Source organism: Schistocerca cancellata, chromosome 9 (assembly GCF_023864275.1).
Source record: "Schistocerca cancellata isolate TAMUIC-IGC-003103 chromosome 9, iqSchCanc2.1, whole genome shotgun sequence".
Lineage (NCBI taxonomy): Eukaryota > Metazoa > Arthropoda > Insecta > Orthoptera > Acrididae > Schistocerca > Schistocerca cancellata.
The window spans coordinates 226984868-227003450 of record NC_064634.1 but is presented as its reverse complement, the minus strand read 5'-3'; the positions used below and the strand labels follow the sequence as shown (position 1 = coordinate 227003450).

Here is an 18583-nt window from a genome sequence, read left to right as displayed (position 1 = left end):
GGGGAGAAATTGAGTCTCGCCTGGACGTTCCACGGGCAATAACTGAGCGAACGTTAAAAAAAAGCAAGCATTTGCAACAAAGGCACAGCTGTAGCTAGAGTGGTTCCTTAGAAACAATTTTTTGTGCCCAGGGAGAACTAAATGCTCAGGCTGTACAGTCGCGGACAAAACGAGCGAGACCCCTCGCTTTTTCGTTATGCTGAACCGCACAGCTTTAAAGTCTGCTACACAGCATAACAGGCAAGGCGACGAAGTGCTACCAACATACTATACACAGGCGTGAAATTGACGAACTATCCAAACTTTGTCAGACTGTTTTCAATCATATGTAAGACTTTATACGAGGGTTGGAACTTAAATAGTGGCAACTATTTATTCACAACCGATACAAAAGAGTTACATGTTTGCACCTGTTACTGTTCTTCAAAGTAGTTACCAGCGTTGTGTAGAACCCGTTGCCGTTACTCGCTAATAACAGTATTTTGTTATTTCGATAAACATCCCGAATGATTTTCACGTAAGCGGTGACATAAAGGTAGAAAATTCATATTTTAGAGTCCAGAAAGCACTATGCAACAGAAACTGCAGATCATTTTGTCATTTTCTTTGCGAAATCACCGGCTTATTCATGTCTGGGGTAATAATAGGGGCTATTTGCCTGGATTGTCTGCTAGTGTAGTGAAAGGTGTTTGCTACTGCAAGGGAGGTCTGGTTTGTTTTCGGTCTTAATCTCGATGGAGACAGACAGACTATCAGTAAAGCAATTTTAAAAAATTCTCGCGCCCCCAATACGTTTTATTGCTAAATTTATTCTGTACTGGTGCTCTGTGGTTGTCCATATGAAACTCTTGTAGAATTTCTTACTTGTTACTGCCTTCCTTTTTCCGCTTCTCTCAATAATTGAATTGACTTACGTGTGGCACTGAATGATTTTTAACTGAATTTCGTTACGAATCTTCAGGCATTGCTAAATTTGCACACTTTCATGGTAGGTCAGCAACGGTAATCCACTATGACTGGCCTGAAAGTTGACACAAAGCGTTTCGCGGCCAAGTGCGCGTAATATATTGCTAATTCGTAACGATCTGGGGTACTTTGTCTTACTAGAACAGTTGTGTTATCTCGATAAGCTGAAATTCATTTTTATTAGTACAGTTCATACTAATTAGCGTTTCTTCTTTCATTTATATCTTATATTTACGTGTTGTGTTTAACACACTAATCACCATTTACATAGTCTTACACGTGATTGAAAAGAGTCTGACGAAGTTCTGATAGTTTGTCAATTTCACGCCTTTGCACAGTATGCTGGTAGCACTTCGTCGCCTTGCCTGTCATGATGTGTAGCTGACTTGAAAGCTGTGCGGATCAGCATAACGAAAAGGCGAGGGTTCTCGCTCGTTTTATACACGACTGTACATTGGTGGCTGGACTGAAGGGTCATAGCATACCGACAACATTCTGTTTGCTGCGCCGTCTACTGGAGCGTGCAGTGCAGGCAGGGTGCGGCGCGGGACACGCGGCTACTGACTCACCTGTGGCCCCTGCGGCTCTTGCGCAGCGCGTTCTTGAGCCCCTTGACGTCGGAGCGCAGGCGGTCCACGATGCGCTTGCCGGCGCTGTCGTCGCCCGCCTCGCCGCCGCCGTGCTCGCCGTGCCGGCCGTGGCCGCTGCCGTGGCCGGCCGCAGCCTTGGGCTTGTTCATGTTGCGCGCCTCCATCAACCTGCCGACATCCGTCACACACCCGTAAAGCGCAGCCACAGGCGGCGCGTCACATCTCCTTATCACCGCGCAGCAGTCTTACACAGGAGCAGTTTCCACTAAACGAAGAAGGGCGGAAGTTAGTGTCCCGCTGGTACTGAGGTCATTGCAACTGGAGCAAAAGTCAGTGCTCGGCGAGGCTGTGGGAAAGAATCTGATACGGTCTCACTGAAGAAAACTTCGCCTCGCCCATCTAAAGCTGTTTAGTGGAACCTCCCAACAGGAAAACGCTATTAGCTCGGAAGCGGGAAACACAGGGTGTTTCAAGTGCGGTACAAGTGTTATCTGCGGCGTTGTCCGGTAATCAGAACTCCAGAAGCAGGCCCCGATCGCACGCCCGTCTCTCGGACCACACTAGCTGAGTAGTCTGTCGAATCTCTGCTGCTACTTCATTTTCTGTTGTACGAGTCTGTGCACATTTCTGCGAGATTAATCCACCAACACACGAGTCACAACGCCTAAATGACTTAACAATTTCCACTGATTTCAGTCCTACCAGCAACCACCCGATTGAAACTTCCTGGCATATTAAAACTGTGTGCCGGACCGAGACTCGAACTCGGGGCCTTTGCCTTTCGCGTGCAAGTGCTTCACCAACTGAGTTACCCAAGCACGACTCACGCCCCGTCCTCACAGCTTTACTTCTGCCAGTACCTTATCTCCTACCTTCCAAACTTTACAGAAGCTCTCCTGCGAACCTTGCAGAAAGTTTGGAAGGTAGGAGACGAGGTACTGGCAGAAGTAAAGCTGTGAGGACGGGGCGTGAGTTGTGCTTGTGTAGCTCAGTTGGTGGAGCACTTGCCCGCGAAAGGTAAAGGTCCCGAGTTCGAGTCTCGGTCCGGCACACAGTTTTAATCTGCCAGGAAGTTTCATATCAGCGCACACTCCGCTGCAGGGTGAAAATCTCATTCTGGAACCACCCGATTCTTTAAAAAATCGAACTCCCGTGTATAAAACAACTTCAGGCTTCTGATTACTATACGGATGAATGAATGTGTTAAATAATTGACGTTAAGCATATAAACGATGAAAAGTTTAGAAAAAGGCTAGAAGTTATGTGTCACGTTTCTTGGAAGTCGATTAGTGCCCGCATTCAGAAACAAATATTGGATGAATAAATTGCGGATATCTACTCATCGTCACTTACGCTAACTCAAGACACAGTTTCTAACTGTAATACTTGTCTTATTGTGCTAAACTTTTAACATAAAGATATGCCTGTCGCTATTATGGCAGCATGTTAACATTTTAAATTTTTCAATTTGGCCAGTACGTACGCGAAATACTGAAAACAAAATTTTTGTTGCATCAGGAAGACGCTAGATAGACAACTTAAAACTGGAAGTGGGTTAAAGGTTCCAGGATTGTCGCTTTGTACTATAGCTACCGCTCAAACTTGTGTAGATTTACTCGGCTAAAACCGATACGCCACCTCCTACACTGACCGCACAGTCTACTGTAGCATCGTGGCCTGTCTTAAGGGATATCGGTCCCCATGCGACGAGGAGGAGGACAGCACTTGTGTCGTATATGAAACATCCTACTTTTCACCGCCAGCGTTAGTCGTGGACAGAGAAGAGAGGCAACTTTTTGACCACCAGTTTAACTTGCAGGAGGAGAGTGGATTGTTGTTCCCTCTTTTTGGTCACTAATAACAATAGTCCTCTTCTTGTTAAACTTTTTTATTTACGCATTTTGGGGATAGCCCATCTGCAGAATATCAAATGAAAGAACTTAACAGAGAGTATAGAGTTATGACAAACATCAGTGGGTATTCTGTATTTTCTTTTATGTCGTATTCTGAAGGTGGGCTATGCCCGAAACGCGTAAATAAAATTTTTAATAACAACTGTTGATACTGATGCCTAAAAAGAGGTGATGAAGATGGTCTCAGTATTTACGATCATCAGAACTTATGATATTGACCCATATTAAAATTCAGAACCTTTTGCGTTATCTTATAAGATGGCGTCTTGTGACACCGTTGCTAATTAGCGCTCCTTGTGACGGGAACTTCAGAATTGGTATCCATTGGGTGTTATTATTCGAGGGACGCAGTCATACGTTGACAGCGGGTTTCATCCTCTGCTTTGCCTCTGTCATTATCCAGAACAACACAAAGCGGCACTTGAACTTCGCAGTCTCTCGTCACACAGACATACACTGAAGACACAAGTATCATACTTTGCAAATGAAAGGCGCCACTGAACGTGGAGCACTGAAGTTATTCTGAGGAAGCTCCCAGACAACAATGCCATAGACAATGCCTTTGAGGGTATACCTAAATCACGATTAGCTGCACGGGTCTCCCAGCCAACAATGCCATACACCGTTAACTTTGAGAAGATGCTTGTATCACGATTAGTTGGCTGGATCTCCAAACCAGTGCCATTTGACGTTAACTTTAAAGGGACACCAGCATCATGATTAGCTGCATGAGTCTCCCAGCCAACAATGCCACATGACGTTAACTTCGAGGAAATTCCTGACCGGCAAGTTGTTGGACGATTAGCCCAGACAACAGTGCCACATGACGTTAAGTTTGACGGGATATCAAAATCACGATTAGTTAATGGATCTCAAAACCAGCAGTGCCATATGAGGTTAACTTTGAAGAAACACCTAAATCACGATTAGTTCGTTGGGTCTACAAGCCAACAATGCCACACGTCATTAAAATTGAGAGAATGGCTAAATCATTATTAATTGGATGGTAATTTGACCTCCTCTACTCCCTGACAATCACTGTCACAAATTCTGTCACGTCGGCATGTCACTAGTGGAATGGAGCAACTGTTTTCGCTCTGATGATGACAGCAACCGATGGCATGGGGCATACGAAAGAATTGAAACTATGAGGGTCACTTCTTATCGATGTTCGGTCGAGATTCAACTACAACCCATCGAAGTGGGCTGAGAGAGGGTTTTAGGTTCGCATTGTCTGTTCGACATATTCCCAGGTGCATTGAATAGAGTAGGGACAGGTAAACTCGTGGTCGGTCAAAAGCACGCAGCTCTGTTGATTTCATAAAGTCCCAGGATTTGTAAGGTTGAGCATTGTCTGGTTGCATGTACATCCGCATTTTCTAGTTGAAGGAACAGGAGGAAAGAAGGAATATTATGGTTGAATATTGCTTTCAAGGCGAGATGAAGAACAAGCTTGGATGGTGACTGGCTGGGGGAGGAAATTGGCCTTGTTCTTTTCAATTTTGCCATCTTAATATTTACTCTAAGCGACTTAGGGAATCTATGGAAGAATTAAACGGGGTTATTACCGTTATTCTCTGGAGAGTGAGTCCAGCGTCACTACTCCTATTTGGTCGCTTTTAGCCGAAGACGAAGTGTTGAAAACGATCTGCCATCAGCTTTGTACTGTTCCCCAGTATTTTGGTCCGAAAATACAAGTATAAATGTAAAGTATACACGGAACCTAATGTTTAGCTGAAACTAATGTCTTACAGAACGCATGTCGCATTTGGAAAGGAAACGTCTTCATTCACCCACACCACACACGTAAACCTCTTTTAAATCTATCTCCGGGCCTTAAGTCTGACAATGGCGGAATGCTAGTATGTCTGCTTGTCCAGAACTATGTTAATTTAAAGTACAGTGTCCGACCCTTTTAAGTTTGACATGTGCTAAAGCACACTGTGTTGCGGCGTACCTCTAAGTAATGACTTTAAACCTGAAACTGCAATGGTGAAAATAAATAGTTTATGCAATCAATGACAATTATGATGTCTTTTAATCGCCGTAGAAGTTATTTACTGGCACAACATTCAATAGAGGGCTCACCGAATAATTATTCAAATTTTATGCAAAGCTCTAAATGTGTTACCATCAGGATAAATTACTATGCAATGCACCTTGCTGTGATGCATGAAGTGAGATACACCTACATAGCTAGCCTACACCTAAATAATTTTTTAAAACAGGTTACAAAAGTGTCTGCTTCTACTCCATATTACCATACATCGGTTGGGTTTCAGCTTGGGAATAAACATCGAATGCTACACTTACTAAGCAATCTACGTGTCAAACCTACATGATTCCCTCTGGTTTGGTTTCAACCCCAGGAAGTCTCGGCTCTAAACTGATTCTGGTGGCTGGTGCTCGCATCATGCTACTATTCCTGTATGTACTTCTACTGCTGCTACTCTAGTTTGATTGCAACTGCATACGGCCACCGGTTTTCAAGGAATACGTGGTATTTGGAAACACTGTATGTGTGGCATTACGCATGATCCGGGTTGATGCGTCCGAAGTGCCCCGTGACAGTTGACCCACGGCCGCGGATGTGGCCGTTGCCTCCGGCTGAAGCGCTGAAAGTCACTCGAACATAGTTAGCACTAACACATAGAACAGCGAAACAACTGAACACACTTTCTTATCCGCCACAATCCTATTTACATAGTAAAGCTGTCAACAACTGAAGGCTGTTTCGCACACCACTGCGCTTTACTATCTATGGAGTTGTTGGTGTTGGGATGCCATTGATTTTCGCCTCTGAACTGAGTAATCTGGGCATTTAAAGTTAACATCGACTCCGAATCATGGTGTGACTTGAGGTTTTTCGTGTACCATTGTCATAGGTTTAAAGAGTTAAAAGTGATTGTAAATATCCTAGGACCGACTGACGATTAGAATCCCGATATCTCCCCCCCCCCCCGCGCCTCCCCCCCACCCCTTGAACCACCTATCTACGCCCTATGCGTAAACATTAATTTGCGTTTTATGTTTGATATTTTATTTTTATTGCGTTAATGTAGGACCATTATGTCATGTCTGGACTGGTAAGTCTGGTAGATGAAAACAGCTTAGGTACAGGTAGGTTGAGCAGTTGAGAGGAAAAAGATGTGTGACGAAATAGTTCACGGGTGAACGACTGGATGTCAGTGCCCAGGGGGCACAATATTTCGACAAGTGAGCACGTTGCTATAATCAGGTGCGCTGAGGAATTGATTGCCTAGAAGCTGATGGAGGGCTTATATCTCTTCTCTCATCCCCGCCCCTCCAGCCTGGCATTCTGTACGCGGTTCACGTCGAGGCACACCTTTGTGTCCCCTGGGCTCAGATACCGCAAAGAACGCCAGGTTGGACATGATGGGGAGAGCGGGGGGCGGGGGGATACATAATTCCTGCAACAGCTTGCAGGCCATCAGTTCGCCAGCACACGTGATGATGGTAACGTGGTAGCTTGTCTAAATATTGTGCCCAATGGACAATGACTCCGGCTGCTGCGTGTGAACTATTTCGTCACCAATTAGGCCGTGGGAAGATGGAGAATGACAACACAATAGGGCCTATATGGTTCCCCTCCACGAACTTCACAGTCACATGTGCCTCGCTGTAGCGACTGATTTTTCTGTATGTGCGACAAGCACTACAAAGAGTATGCCCCGAGTAAGGTTCGCATGGTTCATTTTTAACCGCTCTCCAGATGTGTAACAAGAAACTGTACACACAATATAAGGCATCAGGCATTAACATCCTTTGTCGTTCATGGAAAAATGTGTGTTCTTGCGCCACATCATATCCCACAGCAAACTTCTAGAATACTCGAAGTTTTGCTCTCTCTACTTGTACTACCTTCACGTATAGTGTTCAGCGATCGGTCACCCAAGGGTACCAGAAGTATTCTAAGGAACACTGCTGCAGAGGAGTCGAAATGTCGAGCGTTCTACAAATTTGAAGAGGAATATCAGACGGCGAACCAATTAAGAAGATTTAGCCAGAAATGTACGCATGATGGTCTTTATCATAACTGTTTCGATCCAGTCACCAGGCATCCGTCTTCCAATGCTTTAGCTGGTATTTATTGATCATGTCATCGTCAGCAGCACTGTGGATCATATCTAGATCTTCTCTAAGAAGCCAGTAAGAATCCTCTGTTTATCTTGTTGCTCAATCATTAGAAAGGAATACAAGTAGCGGAATGACAGGGGTAGTCCTTAGGGCATCCGAAGGTGGTACGAAATTACACCTATCCTCAGGCCACTGACAGAAGAGATGATAAGCACAAAAAACTTGTTGCAATGGTAATGACGGCAAAGGAGATTCCACTACGGTACTTTTCACCAAAGCAAGTGGCGTTTTTTGTGCAACTGGACTTGCACAGTTTTATTCTCACTTTTCCTTGGTATCTGATTAATTCCTGCTGAATTAGTCAAACCTGAATATTTATTTATGTCTTCTAGGCATTCGTGGACCCTACTACAAAAAAAAGTAAAGTTTTCGATAGCTTGTGTGAGACACCCACCCATATGACGCCAGTATAGTTGGAAACACTAGACTTGAACCACTAAACAGTAATATTAAGAATTTCAGCTATATATTTTTTTGATTTTATCGTTGTTGCTGAGGATAAGAATCTCTAGCGGACCTAAAACAAAGAAAGTGTGAAAATTGATACATAATGAAAATGGAATAAAGCGTCATCCAGTGACGGAGCAAAGAAAAGGAGGGAGACAGGCTAATGAGCTGTTAAGAGTACTGCGTTAAGGCGTACCTCTTCCTGCCGAGGTTCTGCAGGATCTCCTGCGCCTCCGGGTAGTCCTTCATGGCGGCCAGCACGTCCTCCCGCGAGAGGCTGAACAGCTCCGAGTAGCCCACCGAGCGCACGTCCGCCGTCCGCCTGCGACAGAAGGACCAGCTCCGTGACTACAGGCGCGTCAAATGGTTCAAATGGCTCTGAGCACTATGGGACTTAACATCTGAGGTCATCAGTCCCCTAGAACTTAGAACTACTTAAACCTAATCAACCTAAGGACATCACACACATCCGTGCTCGAGGCAGGATTCGAACCTGTGACCGTAACGGTCGCGCGGTTCCAGACTGTAGCGCCTAGAACCGCTCGTGCACTCCGACCGGCACAGGAGCGTCGACGCTGTAAACCTATCGTTAAGAAATACGGACAAAACTGCCGGTTGTCTAGCGCGCAATTCTCTTCAATGCTTAACCAGTTACGAGAGTTGGAACTTTAATAGTGGCAACTGTTTATTTACAGCCCGTACAAAATAGATACGTGTTTCAAAGTTTTACTTATCTTCAAAGTAGGCTTCAAATGGTTCAAATGGCTCTGAGCACTATGGGACTCAACTGCTGTGGTCATCAGTCCCCTAGAACTTAGAACTAATTAAACCTAACTAACCTAAGGACATCACACACATCCATGCCCGAGGCAGGATTCGAACCTGCGACCGTAGCAGCAGCGCGGCTCCGGACTGGAGCGCCTAGAACCGCACGACCACCGCGGCCGGCTATCTTCAAAGTAGCATCGCTACGCAGCTAATTCCGTCAGACACATAATGACTAGAACATTTCTTGTATAGCCACTCCAAATGGTCCTGGGGATTCTGATTGTTGCTGAAATTTGAGGTAGCACATGTTCGACATCACTTACGAATACCCATTACTCCAGAGACAGACTGCGCAGTGGTTAAAATTCTGGGCTCTCAAACTGGAGGACATGGCTCAAATTTCCCATTTTAGCATCTACGTTTAAGTTTGTCGCTAAGCACAGAAATCGCTCAAACCGATTATAAATCTTGTCACTTTGAAAAGACGTAGGCTAGATTTCCTTTTCTACCCTTCCCTTATCCGAGTTTGTGCGCTGTCCCTAATGACGTCGTCACCGGCAGAAAGTTAAGCCCCTATTTCACACCCTTCATCCCGAGGTGTTGTGATATTCATTCAGTGTCTCTGCAGTAGTCTGTATGGAAGACTCAGTTGATAATACCGCGAAGTTCACTAGGGTGATGGTGAAACGTAAGATTAATACTATCTAGGTGCACGATGAAGTTCTTATGATTTAAAGTACGTGTTACTTCAAGTGAAGGATTAATTTCTGCGTAGTAAAAACATTTGTATTTCGTAAGTTCGGAACAATGAAAGGCGAAGAGTGCTATGCAGAGATATAAGTGACAACTGTACTTTCACTTGAACCACCATGGTTCGCATCAGTGATCGTTTTCTTTTTTTAGCTGTTATATACGTAGCTGGCAGGCTCATGAAATGAATGTGAGAAAAGTGCTATCGTAAAACAGACTTGCAATCGATGGATTTAGTTGGCGTAATACGGCCGCTACGTCGTAATGCCAGGCAGTATCTTTTGATGGTCGTAAAGTTTCCGATGCCGAGCGCATAAAGGCGGCTCACATTAACATCGCTAGGACAGACTTCCACCGAAGAAGTGCGCCCCGAGTTGTTAGTGTCCCTGCCGCTGTGACCTCGCCCCTCTCACTGGCTGACCTACTTCGTAAATAAGTCACTGCTGGCGAGCTAGGGTGCCTTTCGCTATCTCCTCGCATCAGCAAATGTAAGAAAACTTTCTTAAATATCCGTACACATTAACTCCCTGACACAACTGATTCCGAAGAAATACTAGAATTAATGAGTATAAATGTTCTAGCGTTGGTACTACGTCGACGAACTGTGTAATCTCTATAATTATATTCCACCCAATTCTCTAATTATGTACCATACGATTGCCAGCGAACTATTTAAGAGAACTCTGTGATGTTTCTGTCCGTTTCCACCTCCTCGCACATTCAGGAGATTACGTTGTCCCTGCAGCTGCCTACGTAATCCCTGTTCTCAGATATCTGTGCAGCAGAAACATACAGCGTCTGCTGGCGTCCAGTAATGTACGCCACCGACAGAAACACGATGGTCACCGGTTGAAACAACAAATAAGAGATGGAGGGACATGGTACAGCACACGTTCAGGCTGTCGGCGTCATGTGTCGTCAGACTGAAGAATAAAAGTTGAGACCGTTATTATAGAATTTAATGTCGTACATGTTGCAAAATCTTATGATGAAGGGTGTATTGAAGGACTTGGAAGCCCCATACAGCCAAAATTGAAGAATGGAAACAAATAACTGATTTCAGTAGAGCAACTTGTTTATTTAGGTTTGTGAGAGACTGCGTCGGGGTCAACCAATTATTGTTTACTGCCTGCTGTGGAATGTACTTGGTTTCAATCAGAACAAAAGTATGTTATTGGTATTATTTGTAAGGTGTCGGCTTCAAATAGGGTCTCCCATCGATTTAATGTTACTTTCGTTTTCGTTGTTAGAAATAAAGTCACGCTCTTGTCACTACAGTCGGATGCTAGAGATTTCCATCGGGTTCAGGTCAGCACTCTGAACAGTCCAGTTCGTTTCAGAAATGTTACTGACCAGAAACCATTTGCTCACAGATGCTGCTTTACGACAGGAAACATTGTCATGCTGATAAAATTATTATCTCCGAACTGTTCTCCTACTGTTTGCGGCAAACAATGCTGAAAAGTGTGTTCATATCCTTCCGCTTCTTGAGCTCAATAAGGGCGCCATACTCTGACCAAATACACACACTTATCACTATCATCTCGACATTTCATTGACGCAGACAATGTTTACTATCCAAAATCGGTTGTTTCCAGTGATCCTCTGTCTCGTGACGTTGCTCGTCACACCATCTCAAGCTACGCTTAGCTCTGATTACAGAAATGGGTGAGTGGCTTGTTAGAAGCTAATTGACCGTTGTGCCACATTCTTTTCAACTCCCTACGCGTAATCATTGCGTTAAATGGACAGTTGGCAGCACTTAGGAATTCAGGAGTTATTCGTCACCCTAATGGATAGTCCAGATGCAGAAGCAGCTAACTGCATAATAAGCGAATCTGAGATGATTGCGAAAAACTCGTCTCAGCCAAGCTATTAAAGTCAAAGAGTTCATTTCTTTTTTAAGAACAAGTAAAAAATAATTAATTACTGGGTATTAATGGCTGAAATCTACGATTATGTTTTATGCGCTAAAATCTTAAGTTAAATATTGACTTAGCGGTTTTTTCACCCGATTTATGCAGTTAGCAGGTTTTAAAAAAGCATCGAACCAATTACGAAACTAACATTCGGTTGCAAAATCCGATATTCGGTGATGATAGGAATAACAGGAGGATGGAATGTAGCCTTTGCGAATGTAAACGAAATTATGTTTTATTTCAAGGAGAAGTCTGACATTGTGGTTCCGGATGGTTGATTTGGGGGAGGAGATAATGGAAGGATGGGGAAGAAAGTCGGCCGTGCCCTTTCAAAGATTAGGGCAATCACGGGAAACCTATATCATGACGACCGGAAACGGGGTTGAACCGTCGTACTTCTGAATGCGAGTCCAATGTCCAACCACTGTGCCACCTCACTCGGTCTGAAGTCTGAAAATCCTACAAAATTGGCATGCAAAAGATAGATGACATTATTTTACCAGGAAAAAACTGACTCATTTGACATCAAAAAGAGAAAGGAAATGAATGTTCATCATTAGCACACTTTTTTTTTCTTTAAATAATCCATCGTGCTTCCGACATCAAATATATTGTAGAAAATAAAATAAGCTCCAAATTGCATCTCACCAAAACACCGACAAAGTTTTAGATTTTGCTTCTTAGTTACAACAGCGACAAGAAATCTAAAAAATGAAATTGACTGACAATTGCTTTTAAATGACACTGATAGCACACTGTCCATCGGCTCAATATCGCTTCCGGCTTCTTCCTCGTCCTGAGGATTGACAGCAGCAGGAGCTACTCTAGGAGTGCCTTCCTGCATGTCTAACACCTCGGTGTGGAATTTGAGTTTGTCGTTGGTCGCTGAGTTTTCACCAAAGTGGAGTTCCAAAAGGTTTTTGACGTCCCTGGGTTTGGCTTTTGAAAGTTCAACACCTATTATGATTAGTGTTGGGCCGTTTCCTTTGGTGAAATTTTTTTCTCTATTTAGGATGCTCTTCCCCTCTCCAGCTTAAGTACTGTACACTCATGTTCATAAATTAAGGATAATTGGAGAATGTGGTGCCACACAACGTGGCACTACACAAAACTGGCGCTAATAGCATAGGCACGTAGGGAACATACACGACACAGATCTGTCAGTCCACGATATTGGTGATAAGTCGAGAAAACCGTCCAGAAGCACCTGTGCTACAAAACGCCACTGTTTCCTGCGCATGTACCCCGACATCAATATGGGATATGATCACCATGCACACGTACACAGGCCTCACAACTGGTTGACATACTCTGGATCAGGTGGTCGAGCAGCTGCTGGGGTATAGGCTCCCATTCTTGCACCAGTGCCTGTCGGAACTCCTGAAGCGTCGTAGGGGTTTGAAGACCTGCAGCGATACGTCGACCGAGAGCATCCCAGTCGTGCTCGATGGGGTTTAGGTCTGGAGAACAGACAGGCCACTCTGTTCGCCTGATATCTTCTGTTTAAAGGTATTCCTTTGCGATGGCAGCTCGGTGGGGTCGTGCGTTATCATCCATCAGGAGGAAGGTGGGACACACTGCACACCCGAAAAGGTGGACATACTGGTAAAAAATGACGTCCCGGTACACCTGACGTGTTACAGTTCCTCTGTCAAAGACATGCAGGGGTGTACGTGCTCCAATCATAATCCCACCCTACACCATCAAACCACGAGCTCTACCCCTTTCAAGGACATTAAGGGGCTGGTATCTGGTTCCCGGTTCACGCCAGATGAAAACCCGTTGAGAATCACTTTTCAGACTATACCGGGACTCGTCCATGAACATAACTTGGGACCAGTGTTTCAATGACCATGTACTGTGTTCTTGACACCAGGCTTTACGGGCTCTCCTGCGACCAGGGGTCAGTGGAATGCACCTTGCAGGTCTCCGGGCGAATAAACCGTGTCTATTCAGTCGTCTATAGACTGTGTGTCTGGAGACAACTGTTCCAGTGGCTGCGGTAAGGTCCCGAGCGAGGCTATCTGCAGTACTCCGTGGCCGTCTGCGGGCACTGACGGTGAGCTATCGGTCTTCTTGTGGTTTTGTACACTGTGCACGTCGCGTACTGTAGCGCCTGGACACGTTTCCTGTCTGCTGAAATCGTTGCTATAATCTTGAGACCACACTTTGTGGCACATGGAGAGCCCGTGCTACGACCTGCTGTGTCTGACCAGCCTCCAGTCGCCCTAGTATTCTACCCCTCATAACATCAGTATGTGTACTTTGAGCCATTTTCAACACACAGCCACCATTATCACGTCTGAAAACGTCTGCACACTTACTCGCTGCACCGTACTGTGACATGCGCCAACGCACCTCTTGAGTATGTGGACTGCTACCAGCGCCACCGTGCGACGACCGCAGGTCAAAAGCACCGCATGGTCATACCCCGAGGTGATTTAAACCCTCAAACCGCCCACCACAGCGTTGTTTCACCATGTATCAGCATTATCCTTAATTTATGACCATGAGTGTAGAAGGGCTCTCTACGAACTAGACAAATCTCTTTGTTTTTGCTTTTCGTGAAAATGATTTTTTTTTTTTACTTTCTGGAAATGCCACTTTCACTATACCTTCCGCGTATGTCATAATAATTAGCCTCAACACAGTTTTCATTGCATAACATTGCTTTAATAATACTTTTCATGTTATTATCTTTCTATTTTGGTAACATTTCTTTTGCGGTGAGCAGGACGCCGCTACCTTTTCCGGGAGGGACCGACGCGCTCGTTCTCGTTCTGATCATTTTCAACTATTACTACGGGTTAGATCTCTGACAGAATTCCTATTATTTCAGTTACTCCCATTTCGTTTTTACCATATTCTACATTTAAACTGTCCACAAAATCGATCAGTTTCTTCAAAACACCCACGCAAATATGTTAACATACACCCTGCTGATCAGGTGAACTGTGCTTCCCGGCGTATGTTTCGACTATTCATGGGTAGCGAGAGCATCAGTGTTGCGTACGCCAACCTAACTCTGAATAAGAAAGACATCGCTTCCAATTCCAACAAACTGAAATACGGCTTTGAATGTCTAGACTGGTAAGTCTGATGTCAGTTGGCGTGATATGCATCCGGACATAGAATGGCGACCGCCATGCCTGTTGAACTTGGTGGGTTTTGCAAACGTTGGATATTTAGCAGGCTTTGCACCCGTGCAGTTACCGGCTTTTGCAACTGAACAAAATTTTCAACGATTTATTACGGGTTTTGCACCCTGAAACCTATTTCATCGTGTAGGCACTGAAGAAATCTATACGGTAGTGTGCTCCTCATAGAATCGACAAAAAAAAAAAAAATGCATTTAGTGGCTTTTGCATCTGGGCTATTAATTTCACTCGATATTTTACAACCACCTCCACAATGCTCTATGGTCCGCGTCTATCAGTACATAAAGTCTGTCTGGCCTTTATGACGTGTCGTAGACTGGATTAGAAGAACTGTAAATTCTTAAATATTTTTCCAAGATATTAAGCAATTATATTTGTCATATGTAAAAGAAACTCTACTGAAAGTCAAGGAATAATGCGATTATAAAGATAAGCTATTAGTTGTAACGTAAGTATTATTATTATCTTTGTTCTTATTGGTATAGGCGTGAAACAAAGAGCGCCAGATTCTCCCTTTCTTTGTCTTGTTCGGATAGGACGCCACTGTGCACAATCTACAAAATAAGGTGTGTACATGTTTTATTATTTTAGCAGTGAGCTCCAATATATGTCTTAAGTATTGTTGTTGTTAATTTGACTGTAGCCTGCACCACATATTCCGTTTGCTTGTCCCATCATTTTTAAAAGAATTTCAGACTCCGCGCCGGAAACAAGTTGATCATCGCTGGACAGCGGCAATTGGCCACTAGTAAGCGGTAACTTCAGAGTATCGTAATTATTGTCCAGTTCTTTCCACAAGCGACGCTGGAGATCGCCAATATTATTTTTTTTTCATTCATGATATATAGGAAACTGACATTTTCAAAGTACTTCAAGATTTATTCAGACGATTTATGTTACGTGCAGTAGGACACAGACTTGGCCTGAACTAAGACGTAATTAAATCACACGTAGGTCCTTGCGTACTGAAAATGGCGAAATACTTTTTTATGTGTGCATATAGCCTATAATGATTAACTGTTTTGAGCAAGGATTCGTTTAAGTAACTTCAGTAATTATGCAGGATCCGACGCTACAGTAAAATCTAAGAACGATCCGTGCCTTGGCATATATTTGCAGTGAAACCAAAATCAAGGTAAAAATAGAAGTAAAATATAATTATACTACACCTTGTTTTAGCTGTAGTTGTTCCTTCGCGTTTCACATCACCAACAATCGACTTGGCTTCTGAAGCGTTGAAACGTCCCTGACGGATTTGTTACTCAGGTGACATTCGGTGACAGTTCACGTTCCAAGCCAGAGAATTCTCCTGACAGTCCCATTTTGCTGTTACTGCTTCTGTACTGACAACAAAATACTCCCCTCCCCCTTTTCTACCGGCGAGTCCATCTCATGTGAAATCTAGTTGTCATTTCGAAAAAATGGTTGAAATAGCTCTAACCACTATGGGACTTAACATCTGATGTCATCAGTCCCCTGGAATTAGAACTACTTAAACCTAAATAACCTAAGGACATCACACACATCTATGCCCGAGGCAGGATTCGAACCTACGACCGTAGCAGCAGTTCGGTTTCGGACTGAAGCGCCTAGAACCGCTCGGACACAGCGGCCGGCAGTTACAATTTCTGCATCGTATATATTCGTCTTATATATTCCTTTCAAGGCCCTGTCCATTGCTTTCAACTACTCTTTCACGTCCTTTGCTGTCTCTGACGGAATTGTGACGTCGTCGCAAACTTCAAAGTTTTTTATTTATTCTCTTTGAACGTTAATGCCGTCTCCAAATTTTTCTTTGATTTCCTTTGCTGCTTGCTCAGTGTCCAGACTGAATAGGAATGAATGTGATACAATTTTGTTGAAGTAACGCTTTTCCCTTGCAGCGGACTGAAAAAGTAAGTGAAAGGACACGAACGAGAAGTTTTACTCCAAGACATTCATAACTTCACTCCTGCGCCGCCTTACTAGCACCTTTCGGAAAGATGCATTGCGTAAAAATATCATGCGCAGGACCTCTTCCACACTTTCTTCTGTCGTGTTTTAGAATGCACTGTGTACGTCATATCCAGCACTGGTTAGCAAGTAACGTTAAAATGTTCTAGAAGATTCAGTTCTCTTTTGTTGGGAAATAGAACCTCTAAATGCAGATTGGTCTGACAGCCGCAGCAGCAGCGCAGGCGGTGCTTTCTGTGTGATTATGGCTTCTTGCCTCGCCGTCTATAAACACGGCCTTCGCCCTACGACGCCGTTAGCGTAATGGGACGGCCACGGGATGGCTCCGCGGAGACCGTTGCCAGCTTTTACTGCAGGCAAGTTGCTTCGCGACGACATTCAAGATTCAACCCCAGAACTGCGCTACACTAATAAATTCGCAGTAGCACTGTGCTACCAGTGTAACCACACTTCACCCACCACACACCGTTTCCTCCAACATTCAATATTGGAACACGTAGCAGTTGTAAAGGGGTGGGAACTAACGCGGCGGCCGCGCGGGGTTAGCCGAGCGGTCTAGGGCGCTGCAGTCAGGGACTTTGCGGCTGATCACGGTGGAGGTTCGAGTCCTCCATCGGGCATGGGTGTGTCTGTGTTTGTCCTTAGTATAATTTAGGTTAAGTAGTGCGTAAGCTTTTAGGGACTGATGACGTTAGCAGTTAAGTCCCATAAGATTTCACACACATTTGAAAATTTTGAACTAATGCGGCTGGAGACAGTTTGTTTACTTCTTCTTTGTACTTGCTGCTGCTCCAAGTTGTAAATTAATGAAAGCTTTCACTGTGCTTACTGTGTGCACCGAGTGAAGTGGTGCAGTGGTTAGCACACTGGACTTGCATTTGGGAGGACGACGGTTCAAGCCCGCTCTTGACCATCCAGATATAGGTTTCCCTTGATTTCCCTAATTCACTTCAGGCAAACGCCGGGATGGTTCCTTTGAACGGGCACGGCCGATTTCCTTCTCTAATCCGATGGGACAGATGACCTCGCTGTTTGGTCCTCTCCCCAGACTCAACAGATCAATCAACCAAGCATACAGTATTGTTACAGTTGTCGGGTAAGTTTATCCACCAAAACCCGATGTTACTTCCCATAGTCCAGAGTTAAAATGGTTCAAATGGCTCTGAGCACTATGGGACTTAACATCTGAGTTCATCAGTCCCCTAGAACGTAGAACTACTTATAACGTAACTAACCTAAGGACATCACACACATCCATGCCCGAGGCAGGATTCGAAACTGCGACAGTAGCGGTCGCGCGGTTCCAGACTGAAGCGCCTAGGACTGCTCGGTCACTCCGGTCGGCCTGTCCAGAGTTAAATTAGAAACATGAAAGCATAAGCTACACATGAAATTTGCCAGAAGAACGTGGGGTTAGTATTGCGCAGCACCTACTTGTAAAACATACGCTAATGAGCTGAAACATTACGATCACCGTCAAGCGCAGAAGTGAATGGCGTGTGGTTGCGTTGCGGGTGGAGCCGACGAGATAATCGGGTCCTGTATCGTACGTCACAGCACCTGACACTACAGGTTTCTGAGTTGTTGCGATGTCTCCACCGGGAGCGAGGTTTACTATTTCACACCAGTTTAATCCTTTGTAGCTGACCATTTAAATATATTCACGCTCATATAACATATGAAACAATTAAGGACTTCATTAGGTACCTTTTTACTGGGCCTGGAGACGCGAGCAAAGCTACTAGTATGACGTCACAAGTTCGATGCGGGGCCTGTGCTTCCTGTGGGTCCTGGTTGCCGACTCGTGACGTTGTTGAGAAATTACGTAAGTGAAGCAAAGACGAGATGAATAGGGAATTATTCTACGGTACAGGGAAATCCACTGGCCTAAGCAACTTTGAAAAAGGGCATACTCTTACGCCCCAAATCCTGGGAACGAGCTTCTTGGAACGGCAAAGCTG

The 18583-nt window shown here is 44.5% G+C and overlaps 1 protein-coding gene across 1 annotated transcript in view; it reads right to left on the bottom strand.

Moving 5' to 3' along the window:
- Positions 1-1531: 1531 nt before the first annotated feature.
- Positions 1532-18583, bottom strand: part of LOC126101299 (cyclic nucleotide-gated cation channel alpha-3-like) — an 881849-nt gene continuing 864797 nt past the window's right edge. The window contains exons 16-17 of the mRNA XM_049911978.1: positions 8271-8396; positions 1532-1724 (exon numbers count right to left, since the gene is read on the bottom strand). Of these exons, the coding sequence (XP_049767935.1) occupies positions 1532-1724; positions 8271-8396 (319 nt within the window). The remainder of the gene's footprint in view (positions 1725-8270; positions 8397-18583) is intronic.